The 26,930-nt window shown below is 42.0% G+C and overlaps 2 protein-coding genes across 3 annotated transcripts; both read right to left on the bottom strand.

The window, feature by feature from the left end:
• Positions 1 to 1,546: 1,546 nt before the first annotated feature.
• On the bottom strand, positions 1,547 to 17,189 carry ACTR8 (actin related protein 8). Of its 2 annotated transcripts, none has more exons than XM_065933480.1 (13): positions 16,956 to 17,189; positions 12,627 to 12,797; positions 11,215 to 11,325; positions 9,469 to 9,573; positions 9,013 to 9,186; positions 8,397 to 8,490; positions 8,058 to 8,190; positions 6,281 to 6,434; positions 5,242 to 5,337; positions 4,600 to 4,740; positions 3,387 to 3,651; positions 2,668 to 2,831; positions 1,547 to 1,893 (listed from the first exon to the last, which is right to left on the bottom strand). In XM_065933480.1, exons 1-13 carry the CDS (start codon positions 17,076 to 17,078, stop codon positions 1,750 to 1,752), a joined length of 1,875 nt encoding a protein of 624 aa, XP_065789552.1. In that variant the 5' UTR covers positions 17,079 to 17,189; the 3' UTR covers positions 1,547 to 1,749. The 2 variants fall into 2 exon arrangements, with proteins under 2 accessions (XP_065789552.1, XP_065789553.1); XM_065933481.1 differs by having other exon boundaries at positions 6,281 to 6,356.
• Positions 17,190 to 19,118: 1,929 nt separating this feature from the next.
• SELENOK (selenoprotein K) lies at positions 19,119 to 24,942 on the bottom strand. Its single transcript, XM_065935333.1, has 4 exons — positions 24,831 to 24,942; positions 21,552 to 21,642; positions 19,788 to 19,871; positions 19,119 to 19,212 (listed from the first exon to the last, which is right to left on the bottom strand). The coding sequence occupies exons 1-4, from the start codon at positions 24,847 to 24,849 to the stop codon at positions 19,119 to 19,121; spliced, it is 288 nt and encodes a 95-aa protein (XP_065791405.1). The 5' UTR covers positions 24,850 to 24,942.
• Positions 24,943 to 26,930: the final 1,988 nt, after the last annotated feature.

The following is a 26,930-nucleotide window of genomic DNA, read 5'->3' as shown; positions in this document are numbered from 1 at the left end:
ACTAAAAGTTGGTTATATTAGCATCTGCATTTTTCTAGGAAAGCCTGTCTCTTCCACACAGTGCAAGACTGCATCTGCTCTAGAATGTGGATCAGTTTCAGGTGGACAACTGTTAAAATGTTTCTGTACAGTATCCCTAAAGGGCCATGCCACTCCTCTGATACATGTCTTACAAAGACCAAAATAAAGAAGCATAGTGTGTCCAGCTTCACAAGCAAATAATCAGTAATGCCTGAGGCAATACAATTAATGTGGAAAAGCTAACTGACTTGTCGCGTTCAGTTTGCATGGTGCTTTTAAGTGCTGATAATAAAATATGGACATGGCCTATGTCAAAACATGGACCAGAAACCAATTTCCTCTGAATCAACCTCTACCAGTTTTAATAGCAAATTGCTATTATGTGAAAAGCTATTATAAACAGAATTCATTATGCTTTTAGAAATAGGTAGCTAGTATTAAATTGTGTTGAAACAACCCAGAAACGTAAAATCATAGTGTATACACTTAATTAAAATCTAAAAAAAAAAAAAAAAAAACAATAGCGTAGTTTTCAGATTGAAGGCAAGGATCCCAAAGAAGAGAAGCAAGTTAAAATTTTGTTACACTGGCAGGCTCTTCTTTGTTTCCAACCTACTGAGCAGACACTCATGATAATCCTATTTATTTAAAATACTCTAGTATTTTTCCATGTCCTAAACTTCCAGCCATCCTTTTTTTTTTGGCCCCAATGCTTACGGGGTCTTACTTCCCTGACCAAGGACTGAACCTATGATAACAGCAGTGAATGTGCTGAGTCCTAACCAGTGGACCGCCAGGGAAAGCTCCCAACCATCCTTGTTTCTATGTTCCACTTGCCTGAATTTCTTACCTTCACCTACTTTCGTCCTTCTGCCAGTCCCACCTCCAGCCCCGGTTCTAGAGATCATACTGGACGAGAAGTACTCTGAGAACGTTCACTGTTTTTCAGGTAAAGGAAAACTGGGGAGCTAATGATTAAGTTAGTAATTCTGACAGGTACCTTGTGTAAATTATACATAAACCATTTGTTTGGCTTTAGGAAGAAAATGAGTTTTCCTTTTCTGTTTCTATTCTGTTTTGGTCAAACAGTGACTGGTTTCCTTTCCCAAGCCCACCCCAGATCATATGGGTAACAAAAGCCAACCAACCCGACCTTAAATCTTTGCTTCTGGAAATCTAGGCCTGAATGGGCCCCGCTAATTTTTGTAATCCAAGAGAAAATTTTAAAAATTAAACAAAACAACAACAACAACAAAAAACAACTTTTTTTTTCCCTAAGGAATTTTAGCAGCATACACAAGTCATGACATACGTTTATGCTATACTAGACAAGAGGGGAAATGTGTAACCAGACATTTCTCACGATTCACGTACACAGTCACACACCCGCCCCCATGGGTACGTGAGACTGCCTAACCCTCAGAAGTCAACCTAAAGGAAGGGCTTCACCACCTGAGAACGACTCTGCTGCCGCAATGGACATCATCAGGAGTCTGAGACCCCGAGGAAGAACAGGAGAATTCACCACGGAAGACTAAGTTCATATTTATTCTCAAATGTCCTGACTACAAAGGCAGCATATTTTTTACACCAGTGTAATGTGTTCAACAACAAAAAAATTAAAATTCATTTTCATGAAACTTAAAAGCACCTAAGTCAATAAATTATACTAAGTCTTTTATACCACAAGGTTTGTGTTGGTTTTCAACAGCGACTTTTCTGTCCATTTCACCACACAAAAGCAGCCCGCTCTCGTAGCATGCGGACGCCAAAGCGCTGCCACTCTCTCTGATAAATCCACAGTTCCTGTGTGGTATCCAAGCAAGCCAACACTGCCCCTCCTTTCCAGGCAATCAGCCGGGGATCCATGTCCTAGAAAAGAAATGGCAAAGATATTTCAATGAAACCAGACAAGACATACACTTAATCATTTACTGGAATTTAGGGGCAGACTCATGCAGGACCTATTAACTAACCATAGACATTTTCTATTTCAATTCACAAGAAAATTTTTCAGTTTTTATTACTGAAGATGCTATTATTCACTACTTACTATTATTCCACGAACAGTTGCTACAGGCCAGACCATTTCCAAGGAAATAACTTATTTTGAAACTTGAGTGCAATAAATATATCCCATAACCTCTCCCTCTGAATGAAAATTAAACAGAAATATTCCCTGGAATTGTCAGTGAGAATGATAAAATACAGACACAATCTGTTTCTAAATTGCTGTGTTTATGGTTTCCATGATAGTTCAAACCAAAAAGATCCTTGAAGATCACCCGGTCTAGGAACCAGCAGGAGATTCTCAATATGAAAGAGATGAAAATGGACTTGTTCTAGTTGACAGTGTGAGAACAGTCAGTCTTCTCCTTGCCCACTCCATCCTTTGACAACGTCAGAAGTCGGTCATGCTAATCTGGAGGACATGGCAGGGACTGAAAGCCAGTAATCCAGTCCCTGAGTCCATAGCTCCTTCCACATCTGTGTGACCTGCTGAAAGTAATTTTTCTACTTGCCCCAAGCCCTCGAGAACTCCCTACACAGAGACTCATGCCTCCCAGGATTTTCTCTGTCCACATACAACTACAAATAATGCTGTTTCACTGGAAAAGAGTCTGACCTGCACCATATACAACATACCTTGGGCCTTGTGATCACATCCACATTTTCAATAATTCGCCTGAATGAAGGTGGCATTTTATTGAGAATTCTGTGCTGCAGAAATTCTTGGGCTTTATGAAACATCAAACCACCTCCCACCACCAGGATGGAGCTGTACATCTTCTTTTTGGTTTCATCAGATGCTGAAAAGACAGTGAAATCCCTTTCACGCTTTTTCTCCGTATCTACCACCACCCGAGGCCAAGCCACCACCATCCATTGCTTGGTAATGGCAGGAGCCCCTCAAAGCGCTCTCCCCAGCCTATCTTCGACAATGCTCCAAGGCAGCCAGAGGAACCTTGCAAAGCACAAAATGTGAGCAGGCTGCTGTCCCCACACATGCCCCGCCCCACAACCCTGCTACTAGCAGGATTAGGACCTCAATCTCTACGGGGGCCTACTAAGTCCAGTGTGGTGTGCACCCACCCCTTCCACAGCCTCACCCTGCTTCCTAGTCACACTGGCCTATACACAGCCTTCTTCATCTACCGAGAATGCCTTTATGCGGTAATCTGACTGGTTTTGGCCTTTGGCACTTGGCTCTATGTTCAAGAAGGCCAGGAATCAGATTCTAATACCTGACAATGTCAGCACAAAGTAGGTCCTCGACAGTTTTTGAATGAACATGCTGCAAGATAAAACCACACCCTAGCCTGACCCCTGGAACTGCTCTCTCCCGGCTCCCCAGATGTGCTTACAACAGCAGTCTATGCTGTGGAGGATGGCTTTATCCAGTCCCAGGGCTTTCCCTTCAAACAGCGAGATGGCAGTCTTCCTGGACATCAGTGCAGTGAGAGCCTCCTCAGAATCATTGCCAGCCATCAAACAGTCTCCTTGGGAGGGTCCCAGATCCACCTCCTGGGAATGCAGTCTTTCTGGAAGGTCAGAGGACTGGCCACGAAGGTCCCCTTCGAATCCAATGGGTTTGGATGCAGACTTCCGGTCAGCAGTAGCCTTCGCAGACTTTAAATCAATCAAAAGGAGAGTCGAATGGATGGTCTGACTATGACAGTGGTCAGTGTTCTCCAGCCGGATGTCCCTCCCCACCACACTGCTGGACGCTCTATAAAACAAAGGCCTGTCCCTGTGTTACAGACAGGACACACCCCACAGCATACAACCTAGCACCCAGTCCCCGCCCCTGGGTACCTGGGTGGGGCGGTATGCAGAAGATGAGGACATGTTAACAAAACCAAAGCAACCCCAGGCTGGCAGGGCAGACCACAGAACTTTCCTAATATTGGCTGGATTTTAAGACTGACATGTTGATGTTGATGAACTATTCCCCCATGAGCTTTTGAGTATAGTTATTTCGTGGAATTCTTGGGCCAGTGGCTGTCATGGGTCCTCATTTTCAGACCTTATCTAAGCAACCTCATGCTCAGCTTTGCGACAGGAACAAAGATCAGAGCAGGTTTACAGTCTTCTTCTCTCCATCATGAGCTGCTGTTTCACTGGCAGATAAAAGCTTTAATCTGTGCCCCTGCAGCAGACATCCTACAACTAGGATCAGCTCTGGACAAAGGAATTCAGTTCCTTGCCTGTGTCTACCCACCTTTCATGTGATAATTTAAAAACAGGTGAGAAAAAAAAAATAGGTGAGATTTTACTGAAAATACTACTGGAAAAATACCCAAAAGTAGGAAAAGTGCAGAAATAATACACACCAAAAGGGAAGCATCATGATTAAATTAACTTTTACATGTGTGGAGTAGTATTCTGAAAATAGATGTTTGCTGAACAAAGAAATCTGCCATCTGGATTTTAAATGTAGACTTCATCTATGGTTCTAAAAATAGTATCAGCTTTAGCATACTGTCAGACTGCAGTCATTGCAACGATCCATTAAGTGTGGGCAAACTTCTCTCTCAGGCACAGAACTATCTGCTCTCACCCCGAACTACCACAGACCTGTTCCTGCTTGCTCTGCGTGGCCAGCAGGTATTGTTCATCATGAGGATCCTCAGGGTCACCTTGGGATCTGTGCTGTAAAGTTGTCATTTTCTGTCCAACGATTCCAAAAGTTGCTGGATAAAACAAAGCCATTGGAGCCTGTGCAGGGAAGGAAAAGAATGACCAATCAAGGCTGCTGCCTCCTGAAAAAACTGACCCGTTAAAAACATTGTGTCCTTCCAAAAGCGAAACTGGCAGGTCAGATCCTGTAAGTCAGACTGAGTAAGCATTCTCTTTTGGAAGGAGCATTATTTCTTCAGTGTGTAATGGGCTCCATCATTAAACTGAATGGGTGATACAACACCTGAGAGAGAAATCTCAAAGTGAATGCAAAATAAGTGCCTAGTAAACTACTTTATAATTCCTAGAATGATGCCTCTCTCTAAATAGCAACTCCTCACATAGTGGCTAATTAAAAAGATGGCTCAGCTCTCTTCTAATCTATACTCTAGCAGTGGTTTAAATGCTGGGCTAGCAGCTAATTTACATCCAGTTGGTATTCTGACTTCATGAAGTTTCCAGCAAATACACATTCTCTCAGTCTGACTGAATTTGGCTGCCTTTCTTTCTACCCATGGGAAATACACACCCATACGTTACCTGGAGTTTTTCATCTCCCAATCGAAACTGGTAAAGAAGGGCAGGGGAATCTGGATGTCGAATCTGAAACTCATGGTCTTGAAGCCCAGAGATGTCCTGAATTTGGGGAAAGATGCTGTCAGTGGATCAGGAAAAGTGCACGCAAACTCTACAAATGACAAGTCTCTCTGCGGTCTAAATCTCACCCACGAACTTTTACGTGGGTGAAAGTTGCCCTACAACTTTCCACCACTCCCACTGAAACTTAAAAAACAGGACTTCAACTGGACCTTGTTTCTCTTTCAACATTTCTGAAATTGCCACCATCTGAATTTCTGGGTTCTTTCATTATCAATATACACGAATACAAACAATGTCCAAGGCAACAAGCAAATTCCCTCAATAACTGGGAAATGTTACCCTGTTCTACATTTCTCAAAAAAAATTTTTACTCAGAATTTTATTACTTGAACAAGGTTTTTTAAAAAAAGTCTAAAACGAACAGTATAAAAAGGTAGCAATTCATATACAGCAATGATTAAATGCTGACTGTTCAGAGCAGTAAGAAAGCGCTTCAAATGATTCCATTTTATTAACTGTCTGACCTATGTATCTACCCGCTACTATTCATTACATCTTGGAGAAGGAAATGGCAACCCACTCTGGTGTTCTTGCCTGGAGAATTCCAGGGACAGAGAAGCCTGGTGGGCTGCCGTCTATGGGGTCGCACAGAGTCGGACAAGACTGAAGCAACTTAGCAGCAGCCAGCACCAGCATTCATTACAACTACAGGTTAATCTTTATCCTTAGAATGATCATAGATCCTAAGAGAGAAATCTACTCTCTTAAAAAAAACTAGCTGTGTTTTCCTGAGTATGAGATACTTCTGTACGGGTCTGATCTTACCAAAAATCTCTCACTTCTTAATAGCTTCAGCCTCAAGGTTTTATCAACTTGGGTTGAATGGGTAGCATAGTACTGTTAATTTTTTAATTATCCTTAAATATCTAGAATTTTTCCTGAAAACAAAAATAATCAGCAATTTTGATTTTGCCCCCACCTGATCCAAATGACAAAAGGTTTCTTTAAGGTGCTGCAGAAGAAGGCAATCCATTTTATTTGTCAACTGGCATTCTCTGTAAGGGAAACCAGCTCGTTGCATCAGCCAGTAAAAGCATCTTGACACATCAGATCCACCATATGCCAGACAGAGCCTAGAGTTAAGAGAAAAGGGCAACTAAAAAGATGCAAAGGGTGTTCCAAAAACTCAATTAGGCACAGCAAAATAGCAAGTTTCAAGAAATGTTTTAAGGATAAGGTAAAGAATGAAAGGGCAGAATGGATGTAACGGAGAGAAAGGAAACTAGGAAAAAAACCAGTGGTAAGCATCGAGAAGTCAAAAATGCTACTTGCAAAAAATCCAAGAGACAGAATACACATTAAGTCCAGCTCATTGCCAAGTTCATATGTAAAGCATATGACAGTTGTTTGCCTATTTATGCTTACCGGCAATAATAGAGATGGCAGGGAATAACATCATAAGACAAATCTCTCTTGTGGGAGAAAAACTCAGAGGATACTAGCCACTAACTGAACACTTCCACCATCTGGAAGGATCACTGCTGTGTTGTTTCAGTGGCAGAAGACCTGGGGTCCAGTGTTCTCTCTATATTTCAAGAAGCAATGGCATCACGTAATACAAATAGAAGAGCTCAAACAACTTAATCAGGGTTTGACAATGCACTGTAACCTAGGAGGTAACAGCTTAACTTTTCTCAATGACTGCTTAGACCCTCTTTTAAGTTTGTTTCTATGCCTTAAAAGTCAAACTACCTATGTGAATGACAGGAAGAATAAAATCATCCTGAAGAAGCCATCCCGGAAGCACAAAAAGCTGCAGAGAACTGGTTATACGCACTGCCTGACACGCTCACCTGTGCTGGGCTTGTCTCAGATAAGCCAGCTGCAAACCTGCTCCGGCTAGTTACTTATTAATTCTTCTATCAGTGATGATGTACTGAACGGACTGGACCACCACAAAGCTACTCCTCACTCATCAAAAATAATTTGACAAGAAAAGCAAATACTCAGGAGACCCTGGTGGCCTAGTGGTTAGGATTCTGAGCTTTCACTGCTGTGGCCTAGGTTCAATCCCTGGTCAGGGGACTGAGATCCCACAAGCTATACGGTGTGGCCAAAAAAAAAAACAGAGAGAGAGAGAGAGAAAAGCAAATACTCAAAATGCTAGCTAGAGTATTTAGACCTAAAAACCTACTGTCTCCTAAATGACTTGCCTATATAGAGCTTTGCTGTGAGTGTGATTGCCACACCAGTGAAAGACACGGAGCTAACACACACACTTCTCCTGGGGAAAAGCACACAGCACACACCAGGGCTTTCATGACCCCAGTGATGTGAGCTCACACTGTTGCTGTTTTTAGTACTTAAGTCGTGTGCCAACTCTCTGCGATCCCATGGCCTATGGCCTGCCAGGCTCCTCTGTCCATGGGGCTCCCCAGCCAACAAAACTGGAGTGGGTTGCTACTTCCTTCACCAGGGGATCTTCCTGACCCAGGAACTTAACCTGCGTCTCCTGCATTGGCAGGCAGGTTCTTTACCACTGAGCCACCCGGGAAGCCTGGGCTCATATTAGAGGGTTCCAGTGGGAAGGGTAAAATCACCAGCTTATAGCCTTGTTCAAATTTGCACTTCCACAATCTCGCTGGCTTCACTTAAAAAAAAAAAAAGAAAAGTGAATATATAATTCCTTAAAAAAACTTCTAACTCAAGATGCTTTTAGTCGAATAGGCTGTGAAGGAAGAGGAAGCAGAGAATACCGAGTGTTCCGATGAGAGACCCCATCTTCCACGCAGCACACACTTGTCTTCTGGTCTCCGACATCCACGATGCACGTGCTGCTTAAGCCACTTCCAAAGGTGGCGCACACAGACTCCTGATGGACCACGATCCCTGAAAAACAGAAGGCAGAGGGATGATCAGCTGGGGAGCAGGGGAGATCCTGTAACAAATATTAATTAAGTCTTCGAACCCCCAGACAAGCATCACTGACCCTCCCAGAATAAGCATTTCAGTGAAGCAGTGAATTAAATCAACTGTGTCAGGAAAAAACAAAACAATCTCATTTCAGGCAGGTTTCCCTGGAATAACAGACGTACCTGAAAAACCCATCTTCATTAGGATCATATTCACTAATTCTTTCACATGCTGTTTATTATAGATATCAGGAATTAACAAGATACATCTATAATACTAAAAAGAAGAACAAAGGAGAAAAAGATAAAATGGTTAATATTCAAGTCAGGTGAAAACAAATTTCACCACACCTGTCCTCAGAGAGGATTCTCTCTAAAGCAGCAGCAGCAATGGCTAGAGGCCCAAAGTAAAAGCTCAAAGCTCTCTGCTATCTTTTAGGTTTTATTAAAAAAAAAAAAAAAGTTTAAGTTTTGTGGACTTTTTTTTCCTTTTGAATTATTTAAAACTTGTGAAATGAAAAATAAGACAAGTGATGTGTCCGAAAAAGGTCCAGAGAGAAGGTATAAACTCGAGCAAGTTTGCTGATTGCAGAGCAATAGAAATACCAAGAACCAAACAAAATGAGGGAAAAAAAACTAAAACACCAGAGGGGAATTTAGTAAAGGAAAAAAAGATATCCTTAACACCTTAAAGTGGAGAAGACTTCAAGGACACCGTCTTACAAAGAACTGAGTGCAGTGTACTTTTATTGACCAAGAACCTTTAAAGACAATCCAGTAACTGGGAATTTCAGTTTACCTTTAAATCTTTCAGTGGGATTTCCAAGTATTTTTGTATTGCATGAGACCATATTACTTCAATATCGGCCAGAACAGCTGTGAGAGAGCCCCCAGGTCCTGGGTGAATATTTAACTGACCTCTTCTGATAGGCCAGTGAATATTGTAACAGTCCAAAGGATTAACGTACAGGGCCTGGAAACGATGGGGAGATGAATACATTGTTAGAACTCTTCTCTCAGGGTTTCCCAGATTCACATTCAAAAACCAAAGGCCAGAAGTGATCATTAACATTTGCTGACTGTTCTCACGTTGAGAGTGGAGTGTCTACTATCTCAGGGGCCAGTGTGAATATCTGTTCCTCGGGGCAAGATTACAGAATGCTTGGAAATGACGAGAACTGGGTGGCAGAGCACATGATTTTACAAACAGGACCTGGGTTTGCTTCTTCCCTCTCATTGTAAACAAGTCTCTAACCTCTTCTCCCACCAAAAACTCAGGGTGATGAGATGTGTTTGTCCACTTATTTCCAGAGCAGTGATCTAAAATAGCAGGTCGCATCTGCTTGTTGTAGGAACGTGCCTGAAACAAAGGAACATCAGAAAATTCTCTGAGTCTATGCAAGAAAAAAAGGGGCTGCCCTCTTCTCCTCTCTCTCAGAGTAGATACAGTGGCAGATTTTAATCATGAATCCGATAGGTGACAAAATAGGGATTGGTCACAAGTGGATTCTCCCACCCTTTTCCACAACCTTGATTTTTCCTGTCATGTTAACACTTAGGCTGTGATTTACAGCCAGTCTAAAATGAATATTGCACTCTGCTGAAACTTGAATAAAGATTTATATATTGGGTTAACCAAACAGTTCATTTGTTTTTTTCTGTAAGATGGCTCAAGTAGCAGTTCGCTGTCTTTAACTTTATTCAAAACAATTGTTAGAATATGTTGTGATAGCTATAACATCAGTGTGCATTTAAAACAAAAACTTGTCAAAATGGGTGAATTTTTGTGTAGCCATCCTAATATTGATGATGGAAAAAAAAGGGCAACGTTTTCTGCATAGTATGCTTTGTTATTTCAAAAAAGGTAAAAATGCAACTGAAATGCAAAGAAAGATACGTGCAGTAATATGGAGAAGGTGCTGTGACTTATTGAATGTGTTAAAAGTGGTTTGCAAAGTTTCACACTGGAGATTTCTCACTGGACAATGCTCCCTGGTCCAGTAGACCAGTGGAAGTTGACAGGGATTAAGTCGAGATATTACTGGAGAATAATCAACATTATACCATGAGGGAGAGAGCCAACATACTGAAAATATTCCAATTGAGCAATGAGTAACATTTGTACCAGCTTGGTTATGTTAATTGTTTTGATGTGGGATTGAAAGGGAGTCCTATATTATGACCTCCTGGAAAACCAAATAATTCATTCCAACAAATACTGCTCCCAATTAGACCAACTGAAAGAAGCACTTGTTGAAAAGCATCCAGAATTAGGCAACAGAAAATGCATAATCTTCCATCAGGATAATGTAAGACCACATGTTTTTCTATATGGAAACACTACTATAGCTTGGATGGGAATTTCTGATTCATCTGCTGTTTTCACCAGTCACCGCACCTTTAGATTTCCATTTATTTACAAAATTTTTAGTGGAAAAAATTTCAGATCCCTGGAAGTCTGTAAAAGGCACTTGCAACAGTTTTTTGCTCAAAAAGATAAAAAGTTTTGGGAAGACAGAATTATGAAGTTGTCTGAAAAACGGTAGAAGGCAGCGGAACAAAACAGTGAACATGTTCAATAAAGTTCTTGGTAAAAATGAAAAATTTGTCTTTTATTTTTACATAAAAACTGAAGGGACTTTTTGGCCATAAAGACTTGTGTCCATCCCCAGCAATACTGGTCTATTACACTAAAAGGACAAACGTAGTAAGAATACAGCTTCGCATCAAGATGCTGGAATCACACACTTAACACTCTCACGTAAACCAAATTTTCATCAACTTGACATAAGAAACACTACCTTACAGATTGTTTGGCTTGCCCAGACATTTGTAACACCAATTCAGGTATTCTGCAGGTGGTTATAAATGGTTTTCTTTCCTTTTTAAAGAAAATCCCATCTTTAATAATTTGCATAATGAAATAGGGAGTGCACACGAATGGCTATGACATAATAGCAGTGGTCAAGGAATGAATCTGAAGAAAGAGCTGAGACCCAACCTGCTCAGGGGACACAGGAATCCGTCTTGTACCATTTGACATCTTTTTAGACCATATTGCTTGATCCACCATTTTAAGGCCATTTTGCCTTTGTTCATTACTTTCAGGTTTCTGGCAGAAAAGAAACAGTGTTGAACAGTATAAATGATTTAGTGAAAAAGAGAAAGTAATGACAAAATACTAATTTAATCTACTTTTATCATTTAAATAAAAAAAAAATCAGAAAAGCACCATCACCATAAACCAACTGTTGCAAATATCTATAACCTCTAGGGACTTCTGACTTAATATCAGAGCATAGCTACTTTAAACTTACCAAGTATTTCAAAACTCTTCCATATATCGATATAATTTTCATGCTTACAATTTTATAGCAATATTTTTTCCTACATGTGTCACTTCACTTAGTTAAGGAGTATTCAAGTTATTGTGATATTGCAAAGAACATCCCATAAATACTTTTGAAAAGATTATTTTATTTCTATCTTAACTCCCGAGATTTAGTCCCTAAGACAGAATTAGAAGATCCAAAGATATAAGTGATTTTAAACCCTTACATTGTCAAGTTATAGTTAAGCTTAGAAATGGACCTAAGGATGGTTTACTAGTTATGCTAGAAAATGAAACCCTAAGACCTACTATCAGAATTATAGAAACTGCAAGTTCCTAAAACTACCCTTGATTTAAAGCTTAAAAGTGAATTATAATGTAATATACATATTTAATATCTATCATGAAAAATTTTCCTGTTAATTATCACCTGCACAATAGGACACTTACTGCATCCTAAGTAAATGCTTACCCCAAGGACATACTATTTTTGCCTTTAAATTATGATTTAACTTAAGATTATAACAAGTGCTTATTGGAGCAATTCAATTTGCTACAGACTGAAAACATAGGCTCAGTATAAACTCTAAATATCTGGAAGAGAAAATACGGCAGTCAGTTAACAGACACCTGGATGCATCATTTTAAGAAAGTGACAATTCTGTATTCTCCACTAAAAATCAGCTTCATCAATACCCAATTCATCCTGATGGGTTATAAAAAATAGTTTTCTTCTGTTACAATTATTTTTGTACAATCTAAAATTGTTAGCTCTGATAAAAAACTGTATTTGTAACCCTGAACAATGTCATTATTTTAAGATACATTAAAGCTATGAAGATGTTGTTCAAGAATATGACTGAATACACTGAATATCTAAGCCCTCCCAAGGAGACAACCTTGGACTTTCTCTCCGGGTCCGACATTTCGTGTGTGTGTGGTGTTCTGTTTTGTCCACACAGCGTGACTTGTGGGATCTTAGTTCCCTGACCAGGGACTGAACCTGGCCCCTTGGCAGCAAAAGCAGAGTCTTAACCACTGACTGCCAGGGCATTCCCTCTGAGCCCTCCACTCGGACTTACATTCAGTCCCTCTCTTAGGAGCCAGCTGTCCTTGTACAGCGGCTGCCCTTGTTGTTTGTGTCTTCGTGCAATGACGTGAGGAATGCTGGCAGGAAGTGTGTCTGTGGCTCGACCAATCCTCAGAGTTGTGGAACCTGGATGTATGACAACGATGAAGTTGCTCTGGATTTGCTGTAAATATAAAACATGGGAGTGTGACTTTAGTAAGTAACATAGATGGGAACAGACTAGACTAAGAAGTTAGCTTCCTGTAATGACTATCAGACTCAAAGGGATCAAAATAATTCAGGAAAAGGAGCTCTCTGAGAGTCCACCTGAATGCAAACTCATTTTGTATCTGTGTTTCGAGGATCTGACTCATGGCACATAGGTCAACAAATCTTTGTTTAAATGAATGAAATCCTAAGTACCCAGTGCAAATCAAGCTATGATTTGGGGGTGTTTCTGTGCCAAGCACTACAGGTATAATGGTGACAAGCACAAGGTCCCACCCACTAGAGAGCCTTCTATTTACTAAAGAAGACAGTTAAATAAGGAATAAGAGTGTGGGGAATACTATGACTCATGAAGTGCTGGGTTTCCTAAATCTGAACACCTAAAGATCCTTATTAAAAAGACCCTAAGGCTTCACTACAAACTTTCTGATTCAGAATCTTCTGGGAGAGACAGCCTAGGAATCTACAATTTACAAAAGCTCCTGAGGTGATCAATATCATCGCTCAGATGTGACAACATTGGCTAAGTAGGTGAGGGAAGAAATGTAGTATTAGAACAGAATCACTGTTTTCTAATGCTGGAAAGTAAGGCTCAAAACAGGAACCATTTTCGAGAATGAGCATAAACTGTATTTTGGTCACTGTTTTTTAAATACTTTACCCTTATTGACTCTGTGCTATTTACCTAATCTGGTAAGAGTTTGGAGTTAAAAAGCCAGAGTTCACAATTCTACCTTGTATGTCTGCCTTTCACCACCCGTACTTGGGAGACAGTCAACAAGGATTGACAAAGCACAAATCGAGACACTGGGCTTTTAGATCCATAGTTCTCAAGGGAGAATATAACCTGAATGACTGGGAACCTTTACCATGGAAACATGCTGAGGGACTCAGCGGGGGACTCAAAGGGACTTCAACAATCCTTTTGACAAACAGATGCCTGTTGAGAGTGGCCTTTCCAGCATGACTCCTCAACCAGCACCTACTCTGTTCCACCCGATGGCTATAGTTGTGTCTTCCTGGCATGCCCCCTTTTAAAGCATTTCTGTAACTTGTTGATAAGATACAGTTCAGAACCTCCAAGATCAGGACCCTACCTATTTCTCTAGCTTTACTCTAGAACTACTTCCTTTTCAGTCTCTTTGGTCTTCCGAATCCAGATGTCTCCTGATTTCTTAGCTTACAGGGCTGACCTTCAGGCCTGCACAAAGGCACTTCCCTTTGTCTGCAATGTTTTTTCTCCCTTTTAATTTGTACTCTTCCCTTCAGGTCTTAAGTTAAATGTCATTAGACCACATGTGTTTGTCCTGCTGTAATAAAATCTTATGGCACGCCTCCTTTTCATGACACTTGTCGTTCTTACAATGATTTACTGTCTGCTCTCCCAGAAGACAAAACCTTCATGTAAGAGGGGACTGTTACTGTCTCGTTCACTACTCTATGCCCAGGGCATGGCACAGAGGTTATCTGTTGAATGGTGATGGCACCATTCTCACAAGGCCTGGTACTATTCAGCAGACTCCTCAAGCTTTTGTGTGTTATGGCAGACAACATATATCTAGGAGACTGAGTTAAACCGACGAGGCTGCTTGCCATCCGGGACAGGGTGGTGATGGTTGAGTTGCTAAGTCGTGTCTGACTCTTCCGCAACCCCATGGATCACAGTCCCCCAGGCTCTTCTGTCCATGGGATTTCCCAGGCAAGAATACTGGGGTGGGTTGCCATTTCCTTCTCCGGGGGATCTTCCAGACCCAGGGATCAAACCTGCGTCTCCTGCTTGGCAGGTGGACTCTTTACCAATGAGTTACCTGGGAAGCCTGCCGTCAGGGACACCTGTACCCCATCAATGGTACACAGGCTGCAGGACACTGATTGGGAAGCTCTGGGGTAGTAAACACAGTTTTCCAAAGTCTGGACAGGACTTTTTAATAATTACATATTTATTTTAACATATTAGAAAATAACTAGCTAGTGAGCCCTACATATCATTTCCTGAACATTACTGCTTAAGAAGAGTCAGAAGGAAAAAAAAAGGCATTCAGCAAATAACAATAGAGGTGCCACAGAGGATACGGAAAAACCAAAGGTGCTACATAACTGATTGATGTTAGGCAAATATTCCAACAGTGGTTAAGGGCCCAGGCTCTGGATTCACAGATATGGCTTCAAATTTAGACATTGCCACTTCTTGGCTCTGACTGAAGTTCCTACCTCAGAGAGCTACCATGAGGATTAAAAGAGTTGATCATGCAGCTCGGAGTCTGGCTAGCTCTTCCAAAGTTCCCCTTCAGAAGAGGCCAGGCTCTGCTTTATACCACTCTCATGAGGACACCCCTCTTAAGATCTCCACTCTCATTTCTTGCTCTTTCTTATTCCTTCATTCCAGACATTCTCACCTCCAACACTTTCCTAGGATCTCTTGGCCCAGGTCTCCTCCATGATGTTCTCCTGCCCTCACAACTCCCTATTGCTAACTCCTAAGTATCTTTTAGGTCTTTGTATAGGTGTCAGCTGCATGGAAGAAACTGTCCCAAACTGTCAGGGTTGGAGGAGGTATCTGCTGTGTGTGTCCAATACTTCCCTCTGAAAAACATTTACTTCTGCTTCATTGACTATGCTAAAGCCTCTGGGCTGTGTGGATCACAACAAACTGTGGAAAATTCTTAAAGAGATGGAAAACCAGACAACTTTACCTGCCTGCTCAGAAACCTATACGCAGGTCAAGAAGCAACAGTTGGAACCAGTCATGGAACAACAGACTGATTTAAAATTGGGAAAGGAGTACATCAAGGTTGTATATTGTCACCTTGCTTATTTAACTTTTATGTAGAGTACATCATGTAACATGCCAGGCTGGATAAATCACAAGAAGGAATCAAGACTGCTAGGAGAGATATTAATAAACTCAGACATGCAGATGATACCACCTTAATGGCAGAAAGTGAAGAGGTACTAAAGCACCTTTTGATGAAGGTGAAAGAGAGTGAAAAAGATGGTTTAAAACTCAACATTCAAAAAACTAAGATCATGGCATCCAGTCCCATCACTTCATGGCAAACAGATGGTGAAAAAAATGGAAACAGTGACAGACTTTATTTTCTTGGGCATCACTGCAGACGGTGACTGCAACCATGAAATTAAAAGACGCTTGCTTCTTGGAAGAAAACCTATGACTAACCGAGAGCATGTTAAAAAGCAGAGACATCACTTTTGGTTAGTCAACAAAGGTCCATATAGCCAAAGCTATGGTTTTTCCAGTAGTTATGCAAGGATTTGAGAGTTGGACCATAAAGAAAGCTGAGCACTTAAGAACTGATGCTTTTGAACTATGGTGCTGGAGAAGACTCTTGAGAGTCCCTTGGACTGCAAGATCTAACCAGTCAATCCTAAAGGAAATCAACCCTGAATATTCATTGAAGGCACTGATGCTGAAGCTGAAACTCCAATACTTTGGCCACCTGATGCGAAGAGCTGACTCATTTGAAAAGACCCTGATGCTGGGAAAGATTGAGAGCAGGAGAAGGGGACGACAGAGGATGAGATGGTTGGATGGCATCATCCGACTCCATGGACATGGGTTTGGGTGGACTCCGGGAGTTGGTGAAGGACAAGGAGGCCTGGTGTGCTGCAGTCCATGGGTAGCAAAGAGTCAGACACGACTTAGCGACTCATCAACAAAAATGCACTAGCCATCCCACATCAGGCCTTGTTACCTACATCAAGCCTTGCTACCTACTGCCCCAACTCATCTGGAGCTTTCTCCTCCCGCCTCCTGCTCGCAAAGTGGAAGAATCCTAGAGAGTGGGAACTGGGAAGGCCCCGACACACCATCCAGTCTGCCCCGTCAACCATACGACAGTAAAGTACAGCCCCGTCCGGGTCTCACGGTCCGGAAGGGGCTCGTACTGCAGTTGCTGGGGGCGACCGGTGGGGCCGCAGGGACCGCGCCATCTGCCCAGGGCCCTCGGAGCGAACGGGAAATGACCCCCTAGCACCAGCCACCCGGGTGGGGGCCCGAGGCCTCGCGTCGCTCGCCAGCCTCCTCCCCTCGCCCAGCCCCGCGGCCCCCGCCCGGCCCGGAAGCCGAGTCCCAGGCCCGCCCCCACCGCCTCACCTCCTGCAGCGACTCCGGCACCAGCGCGGGCACGATGGGTCGCTTCACCCCGCGCTGCTCCTTCTCCTTCTCCCCGCCCTTCTCCTTCCCGTTCTCCGCCTCTCCCTTCTCCGCCTGGGTCATGTCGGCCGCCGACGCCCCTCCAGTTTCTGGCCAGTGCCAGAAAATTGGCCTCAGCGCAGACGATAACCCCCGAGTGACTGCCTAGAGACAAGGCGGCCGCCAGGCGTCGGCCCAGAGGCTCCCGGGAAGGCGGAAGGGCGGAGCTGCTCGGGGGATGGGGAGTGGATTGGGCGGATGCTTCTGCGATTGGTTCTGGCTGCCGCGTGCCGGCCGCCTACTTGTGTTTTGTTTTGCGTACTTGCTGTTGAATAGGGGATACCTAGCATCTCGCTTACACCTCACTCGTGTTTCTTCTGGCTTCTCAGACCACGTGCATGATTTTAGTCCTCGTTCTTCACTGACTGTGCTCAGTCTGGCCTCGGATGTTAGTATTCCCTGGAGAGTTTAGGGCATCTCTCCACACACTTCTTGGAGGACTTGATCCAGTTTCATGGCTTTAAATATGAAGATAACTCCCAAATATGTATTTCCTGTTTGGATCTCTCCCTGATAACCAACTGCTTCTTTAGTATCTTCACTTAGATGTCTACAAGGCATTGCAATCTTATATACAAAATGGAACTCTTGATCCCCCATATCTACTCTCACTTAAACCATCCTCAGCAAATTTCACTGTTTCTTCAGTCGCCCACATCTTTTACAACCAAACCCACCAGCAAATCCCAGTCTCTGAAATATGCCTTCAATGCAACCACCTCTCCACTCCTACCACCATTATCTAGTCCAATCTACTATCTCACTTGGACCACAACATCTTCTGAAGGCAATTCCCTGCTTCCAATCTTGTCCTCCTGTGATCTGGTCTTCATACAAACCAGTGTATTAATGCCCCTACACTCCTATTTCCAGGCAGAGTTGAATAAATGCTTACAAATGGATACAAAAACACTTTTACCTGAACACCTTGGATCCAAAGACTGTTAAACACAAAATAGAATTGTCTGTATTTTTCATTTTTTCATAACTATTTCAGTGCCTATTACATGTAGCCACTGTTCAAAGCACTGGGATAAAGAAGAAAAATCCCTAACCAAATAGAACTTTCATTCTAGTGAAAGAAGAAGAGTTACCTGCATTCAGATGGGGTTCAAGTCAACAGGTAACATCTTTAGAACTAAAATTGGCAGACAGCACTGAAGTCCGTAATTTTAAAGACCATTTATCAAAGGTATATTCTGTAGCTCAGGTCTGTTCATTATGGCTTTCTAAGTACCCTGCTAATTACATTTGGTAGCAAATAAGACATACTGTATTAAAGATCTATGGGACAGATAGGTTTTAAGATTAAAAATTAATTCAAGAGCATAGATATCATATGCATACTATTGAAATAAGCACAGTGATTTATTTATAAATGAAAACAAAAAACCCAACAATGAACAATATTTCATAAGTTGAAAAAGGTGACACTAATAGTATTCAATACACAGTCTTTTATTTTCCTTCAAATTTGCAGCTTTTTGAGTTTTAATTATATAAAGATGAGAAGTTGAGAAGTCAGCTTTGTAACCTAAAAATATTTACTTATTAAAACTATATTAACACTTTCACAGACGATACAAAAAAGATGAGACAAACGTGCATTTATAGAACTGCGTGTCAGTCATGCCAGATCCCTGCGGAGGGAATTCCCAGCATGACCTCATTCGTCTGTGAGGACACAGAGCAATCCTTATTTAGACGTACACATTCATCTAACTTGTCCGACATGATCAGCACTCCATTTCTTGATGGTTTCCTTCTATTAATGTGCACGTCCAGTTGTCTGCTTCTTAGAGCAGACATTTACCTAAAAGAAAACATTATAATAGTTACTAATTGGTAATTCGGATCTGTAAGAAAAACTCAGTCACTGCATGTTGTAAAACCTTCTTCAAAAGACATCTTGATTCAAAAGATAAGTTTTCAAGGGTTAAGATATAAATATTTTTCCAAATAAGACATCTGAGTATAAAATGCTGTGACTTCTATTTTCCTAAAGAAAGCCTTCCTAAGGAGGCATTTTCCAAATGAAATCTCTGGAGAACTACAGACTGTAAGTTACCTTCCTCATCCACCGGCCATTGGAGGAGGATTAGGGCCCTGCAGATGATTAATTCGGCCCATTCTTCTTCTGGGGGGGTTTCCTGGTGGCCTAAGATAAGAAAAGTTAATTTCTACTGTTTAGTAGGTTCTTTTCAAACACTCAAATAGATCCTTTTCGTAATTTAAAATAGGAACTACCATTTAGATCTGAGTTGAAAATTCAAATACTGCAAGAGACCAGACACATTACACAAATGAGGAAAAGTGAGTCAAGCAAGAATTATGATAAACTGAACAACATTTATAAATGCCTACCTGAAACCCAACTCCAGGTTATTTTAGCCATATGGAAACACAAGCCTCACCCAGTGCTGCTGGATCTTGAGATTTCCATTAGCAGCTGGAAATCTACAGACTTTAACGTGAAATCTCCAGATTTTAATGTTGACCATCACTTTTCATTCTCTAATTTAGACTTTTCCCAAAGGATATTTGATGTATTTAGCTTTGTCAGATTAACTCAGATTATCAGATCAGAGGCAACTTGCCTGATTTACAGTAATGCATTAATTTTGTAAAATAGAATTTAAGCCTTTAAATGAGCCTATGTCTGTCTGCCTATTTTTAATTTAATAAATTACACAGAGGGATAAAAACATCTTTTATTAATTTAAAAAGTTATACCCTCTTCCATCATCATATCTGGAATCAGATGAGCTTCCGTAGCCTCTTCTCTTTTTCACATCTTGTTGAAGCAGAGTTCTGAAACTAAAAAGGGCAGAAAACAACAGAAGATCCACTTTCAACACTGTAAAATTTCCATGGCTTCATCTATCATCTCTGTGGGAGGAAGACTAAACTAACTTAGCTCCAAAGCCCTTTTCTTGAGGCCAGCTGGACAACACCATCTATCACAAACACAGGTTTCAACATAGTATGCTGTGTTCTGTGCCAAAGCTACCATCCCTTGTCTTTCTTAATTGCGATAACTCTTCTAGACAGAGTCTACGAATGACTCTGAAACCAGAGTCAACTCCAACTTTCTTTTTCTGCTCTGTCTTGGTTGTCAGGCCCCAGAAACTGCTTTTATAGTATTGCATCCTACTTCCTGTGCCAAAAACTTACCTAATGTTACCTTGGGGAAGGAGGGATTGAGGTGGTATGCCAGATGCACAGGGCTTTCTGGGAATTCATTTAAATGGAATGTTCTTTATTTGTAAAGGGGAAAGGATTTAACTAAATTAAATTAAAATTTAACTAAATTAATTAAATAAACAATATGGAGGTGAAATTTGTAAGAGACTGCAAAGAAGTTTTGCAGTGAGTACCATAACTTAGGCTTCTCTATCCCCTGTTGTATTTCTGTATGGTAGTCTCTTCCATTTTCCGCTTTTAATTTATGTTACATGCAGCCATCAGATTAAACTTTATATACCAGAGCTACCATCAAATTAAGTATAAATATCATAGGCTGATTTTCAAATTTCTCTGCCATCTTTCCTGTGTCTCTCCCACCTGGGATAACCTTCTCTGATGTCCACCTCCCACCATCATGCCCTCCACAAGGCCCCTTTTATTTATTTACTTTTTTTAAAAAAATTTTTTATTTTTCAGTGGGTTTTGTCATACATTGATATGAATCAGCCATAGAGTTACACGTATTCCCCATCCCGGTCCCCCCTCCCACCTCCCTCTCCGCCCGATTCCTCTGGGTAATATACATGCTGTTCTTTCGAAACATCCCACCCTCACCACAAGGCCCCTTTTAAAATGAAGATATTTACTGATATTAAAGTCAACAAAGGAACTATCTCCCACATCTCTGCATCTCTGCAGTTCTTGGCCGACGAGGCACTCAAATGTATATTTAAACTTTGGATGAGTAAGACTTGTTAGTAGTTGATGAGCAACTTTCATAAAATAGAATATGAAAGACCAAAAAAACAAAAATTTAACTAAGAATTGCTTGAAATTATGGTGAATTATGTGTATCCTGTGTATCGATACTAATCCTTCATTTAAGAAAAAAAGTTTATGGCTTGGGAGCTTTTAAAATTCAAGATCTAATCCCCCTTGTTTACTCATTGTATACTGTGCAATAAAAGTTGCACGTACACATGAAAGGTGGAAATAACAGAAAGTGAGGTATGTCACTGGGCAATAGAAGGAGTTGGTCTGGCCCCATAGCTGCAGGTTGAAATGGTTACCAGGAGGGCCAAGTCATGGTCAACCTTACTAACTCAAGAAGATATTTGTAATCATACAAGGTGTCTGAGGGGAGTTTTACCAGTATACAGGTCTTCATCTCCCTTAGAAAAACTACTAATAAAAATCACAATTGAAAACTGCTTCAGGAAAGCTGAGCGTGTTTAAGATACCAACATAATGTCTCTAATGTACCTTTGTAAACTTAAATATCAGGGCTACTAACAGCACTACTATACTTACAACAAAACCACGAACTCAGCTATTCCCCAGAAGAAATCTGTTATGAAAGATAGTCTCCATGGGGACTGACTCCTGCTGTCCAACACTTGTCCTGCAGATAAGAGTGAAGAAACTTCAGTTAGTACTACAAATCCCTGACACAAGACACATTACACTTAATCAGTCGGGTAACAATCATAAGCTCAATTTTCAACATATTTGCTGTTCCAAACAGTCTACGCAAGAAGTCTGTTATGTGTATATGGTCCTAAGGAAAGGTTCTGGGAAGTGAAGCTCTGTGATCTAGAGGTCATTTCTTTCATATGTCAAATCATGCCTCCTATATAGTTTGTAATTTTTGGTGGGTGATATTTCAAGAATTTTTTTTTCTTTTTTAATGAGGTAAAAATATACACAAAAAATTTTATCATTGTAATCATTTTAAGTGTACAATTCTATGGCAGTACATTACCATACAACCATCATCATCAGCCACTTCCAGAACTTTTTCATCTTCCCCAACTACAACTCCACACCCCTTAAACACCAACTCCCCATTTCTCCCGCTCCCCAGACCCTGAAAACCACCATTTTTTTGTGTCTCTATGAACTTGACTGCTCTAGGAAATCTGTACAAGGAGTCATACCCTATTTGTATTTTAACAACTGGCTATCTCACTTAGTACAGTATCTTTAGGATTCATCCATATTGTAGCATATGTCAAAATATCCTTCCTTTTTTAGGCTGATGAATATTCCACTGTATGCATATACTACATTTTGTTTATCCATTCATCTATTGATGGGCATTTGGGTTGCTTCTACGTTTTGGCTACTGTGAACATGCTGCTAAGAATATGGGTGTACAAATATGTTTATTCAAGCATTTTGAGGAAATAAATGAGATGAATGAGTATAAAGGGTTCACACCACCTCCATTTCCTAAATGTGTTTGGAGTATCTCTTTCACTCTCAAAGTCTCTTGCCTAGATAAAAAGACTGTTTATACATACTCTTAAAATCTTCATAACCCTGTAACAGTTGTTATGTTAAAATTCCTATAAGTCAAAAAATTTGTGTGCTCTAAGTACATAAGAGAATTTGGCTTATGGCTATTTCTTTAACAGAATGCTGTTGATCCTAATTACAGACTCCAGTTTTATCTTACAGAAAAATGCATCTATTTTTCAAACCACTTTACATAATAGAAGCTGTATCAGGAAAAGTGAGTACTCTATAGCGTTTCAGTCTTGTAAATGAACAGGTCAGAATATTTTGAGAGAAGAGCCATCTGTCAACTACCTGTTCTCTCCATTTTCCCAAGGGCTTCACCACACTCACTGTCACCCCCCAGCTACAGCTTTTCCTCTTTCACAGATCAGCTTACTTTCAGTATCCACTTGGATCTGAGCTCTTACAGAGCTATTGAGAAACGGGGGCTACTACAGCATGTGAGGACTTCCCAGGTGGCTCAGTGGTAAAGAATCCACCTGCAATGCAGGAGACATGCGTTTGATCCCTGGGTCTGGAAGATCCTGGGGATGGGAGGATCCCCTGGAGAAGGATATGGCTACCCACTCTTGTATTCTTGCCTGGCAAATGCCATGGACAGAGGAGTCTGGTGGGCTACAGTCCATGGGGCTGAAAAGAGTCTGACGCTGACATGACTGAGCAACTAAACAACAACAAAGTGTGAGTGATTGGCTTGGTTCTGCCTCTTACTAGCTCTGCATCATCGAGACATTTTTCTTCTCTAAGAAAAAGCATTCCAAGACTAGTCATCATACAGAATTGTTGGAAAAAGAAAAAGTCATTTGACAGTAAGAGAAAGTTTTTGTCACCTATATAATACCGATACAGTCCTTCTAAGAAACCAGATTTAACTAGAACTGGTCAATTTCTTCCTTTGCAGTTCTAAAGAGCCTATGAATGCATTTGTACCATTCAGCTTTTTGTGCTTTTTCTCCCAGTTTCCGAAGGCAGAAACTTCTCCTCCCAATATCCTCGGATAGAAATAAGTGGCTTGAGTGCAACTGGCATTTCTCAACTATACAAGTGAGATTAGAAATCCTAATAAGACTTTATTTATGTAGGTGAAAAACAGTAAGGCATACACAAGACACGCTACAAATACAAGTAGTCAATAAATAATAGAAGCTGCCAGCCTTAACCACAAAGGATGTAACACAAAGTCTGCAAATGCCTAAAACCAAGATTAAACTTTGATTTTTAGCATTCAGCAACCTGTTTCAGAGATTTTTAAGTGGTTGAAAAGGAGAAGAGAGATTTTGAAAAGCAAATAAATGCAAAGTGTGCTCAGCCGGAAGACTTCAGACTACAGTATCTTCATAGCCTTTTAAAATAAACAGATGATTCAAAACGGAACCAGGATCTGGCTCCAGTGATGCAAGAACGAGTTAAGAGGGCACCAAGACATTTGTGTCACCTGAGTCAAACAAGTGGGCAGGCAGTTCCGACATTTTTCCCAGTCATTCTGTGTCTTTCCTTTCCATTCACTGTCTTTGGGGAACCACTGAATTAAGTCTCTCTCAGCTTCTCCATTCCAGGAATAATCAACTTGTTCCTACAGGGAGTGCTATTTCTCCCTATGCCCCTTGAAATTAGGGCAGAAAACTACCTGCGTGACAAGCTGTCTCTCACCTGGGGGGAAAAAGTCTACACAAAGCTTTGGGTCCACTCTCTTACAAGTTTCGGAAAGAGGCAGCGTAGTAGTAGATAACCGTACGGAAGCTGACGTCAGCCTACCGGCGTTAGAAACCCGAATGAACCATCATAACTACATCTGGGATCCTGGACAAGCTAATTAATCCGGCTGCGGCTAAGTCTTCACCGGCAAAACAAACTACGGTTTCACCCGGATAAAGCGATATAGAGACTGAATGCGTGGACACGCGAACGACTCTTTAAAAAGTGTCCGAGGCACAAGAAAAAGCAACGCAGATGGTGTAAACACAGTGGTCTTTTCTATTAACACTTAGGACACTGACGACCAAAAAGGAAAGACCACTTTTCAAAACCCACAGTCAGAAGCTCCAGGAGGGCGAGATCGCCATCACTCGGCACAGCCGTCACCAAGGGGACCTCAGCCCCTGCCGCCGGCTCAGGGACGGTCGGCTGAGGAGCTGCAGGCCGGGGCGACTTCGCCCCCACCTACATTTGGCCGGGGGGCGTGCCCGGGAAAGTGGCGCCGGGCCGGCGGGCGAGGACGGAAGAAACCCGGGGTCTGGCTTCCCAGGATATCCCAGGACGGAGGTCGCCCACGTAGCCCCTTCAACTCACCATTCGAGATGTAAACCATCTTGCCTCTCCTCTGCCTCAGGGAGACGGCGACGCCTGGCCCCTCTTGGATTCCGTATCTCCCTCCGCGCCTCCCTCTGACGTCACAGGCCGTGAATAGACAAAACGGTGTCAGAGAAGGGAGGTGGACAGAGCCCATTGGCTCTACGGGGACACGTCCCCGACGGGCGTTTTGTCTACGTCACGCCGGCGACTTCCGGTGTAAAGCGGCGGCTGGGGCCGGGGGTTGGATGTGACGTTGCGGATTTAGTCTGCGAACAATCGCTTTCTCTATGAGAGCTGGTTTGCTCCGTCTGGAGAAGGGCCGCTGCTTTCTAGTTTGGAGGGCCCAAGCCTGGGGAGGCAAGGCTACGTATGGAGTGGCTTGAAGAACCGCTCGCAGGAGGAGGTTCCTGAGAATTTTCCAGAATTGTGGATCTTTGAGGGTGTGCCGGTAGGGGCCTTAAGGGAGGAGACGGTGATGAAACCGAAAAGAGCCTTATCGTGGAGCCGTCGGGAATACACAGGCACTTTCTAGACGATGCGCTAATTCTCTCTAGAACTAGTGTTTCTACTCTTGGTTCGCAGGAAGTGGATGGAGTTTTTATCAGCTCTTGTGAGATAGCTGAAAAATACTGTAGCGCGAGGTAGCTCTACCTTACTCGGCTAGTTTTTTTTTTTATTCCTGGCTACTGCGTGATATGGGGCTTCCCTGGTGGCTCACGCCTGCAACCGCAGAAAATGCGGGTTCCATCCCTGGCTGGGGAAGTTCCCCTGGAGAAGGAAATGGCATCCCACTCCAGTATTCTTGCTTGGGAAATCCCGTGGGTAGAAGCGACTGAGGCTGAGCACACACACCCTCACTGTGTGATAGTGCCAGCACTGTGGAGGTGACAGGTGAATGAGAAGCCATCTCCTAGTCATTGATTAAAGATGAACCACATACCTTGTGCTGATGGCTACTTACTCCTCCAGCCACTGGGCTACTTTCTGGTCCTTTACCATGGCAATCTCAATTGTTGTCCCTTTGCTTTTGTCCTTGGCTGTCCTTTCTGCCTGGACTCTTTTTTTTTCCTCCAGTTGTCAAGCCATGTGTGTTGTATCCTCAGAAACTTCCTAATCACTTTAACTAAAATGAGATTCAAAATTACATTTTGGAAATAATATTTTGCATTTAACGATGTGTGCTAAGATTGTATGTTCCAATATCTAGAATAAACAAATATTTATTTTCATGTTGACTTCTTCAACAGCAGTTTTCCCCCCAAAAGTGCATACTGCTGCTGCTAAGTCACTTCAGTCGTGTCCGACTCTGTGCAACCCCATAGGCGGCAGCCCACTAGGCTCCCTGATCCCTGGGATTCTCCAGGCAAGAACACTGGAGTGGGTTGTCATTTCCTTCTCCAATGCATGAAAGTGAAAAGTGAAAGTGAAGTCGTTCAGTCGTGTCTGACTCTTCCGACCCCATGGACTGCAGCCTACCAGACTCCTCCATCCATGGGATTTTCCAGGCAAGAGTACTGGAGTGGGTTGCCATTGCCTTCTCGGAAAGTACATACTAGGACAAGATAATATCCTTCATCTGAAATTTTTGCATGGCAATCATAGAGGTTTCTTTCTGCACAAATATTGACATGGGGTCATTAATTTTCCCAAGGACCTTTCTTAACACAAGCCATGCCATCATCATCTCTTACTTGCTCTTATCTAGTTGTCTTCTACCTGAAATCCAAGCTTCCACTCTTAGCAGCCTTAAGCAGTTTTCACACTGCAGCAAGACCAGCCTTAAAGAGTTTTTCACACTGCAGCAAGAGTGAAATTAAAGAGGAAGTAATTTCCTGCAACCTTTTAGACACTAAAATTTAGTGATTTCCTATTGGTCCTAAGATCCAGTTCCTTGTCACCATCTACAGGCCCTTCATGACCTACCCATTTGATTCCCCCTTCACTACACCTCCTGCCACAATCCCACCGAAATTTTGCTCTAGCAGCATTGTTCATTTAGTTTCAAGCACCCAAGTTCTTTCCTGCCTGCAAGACTGCATGTGCTTTTCCTTCTACCTGGGGCACTCTTACCCTGACTTCTTACACATCCAGCTCCTT

The sequence above is a fragment of the Muntiacus reevesi genome, chromosome 4, assembly GCF_963930625.1.
Source record: "Muntiacus reevesi chromosome 4, mMunRee1.1, whole genome shotgun sequence".
Classification (NCBI taxonomy): Eukaryota; Metazoa; Chordata; class Mammalia; order Artiodactyla; family Cervidae; genus Muntiacus; species Muntiacus reevesi.
The sequence above is the reverse complement of the archived record's forward strand: the minus strand, read 5'-3'. Positions and strand labels throughout refer to the sequence as shown.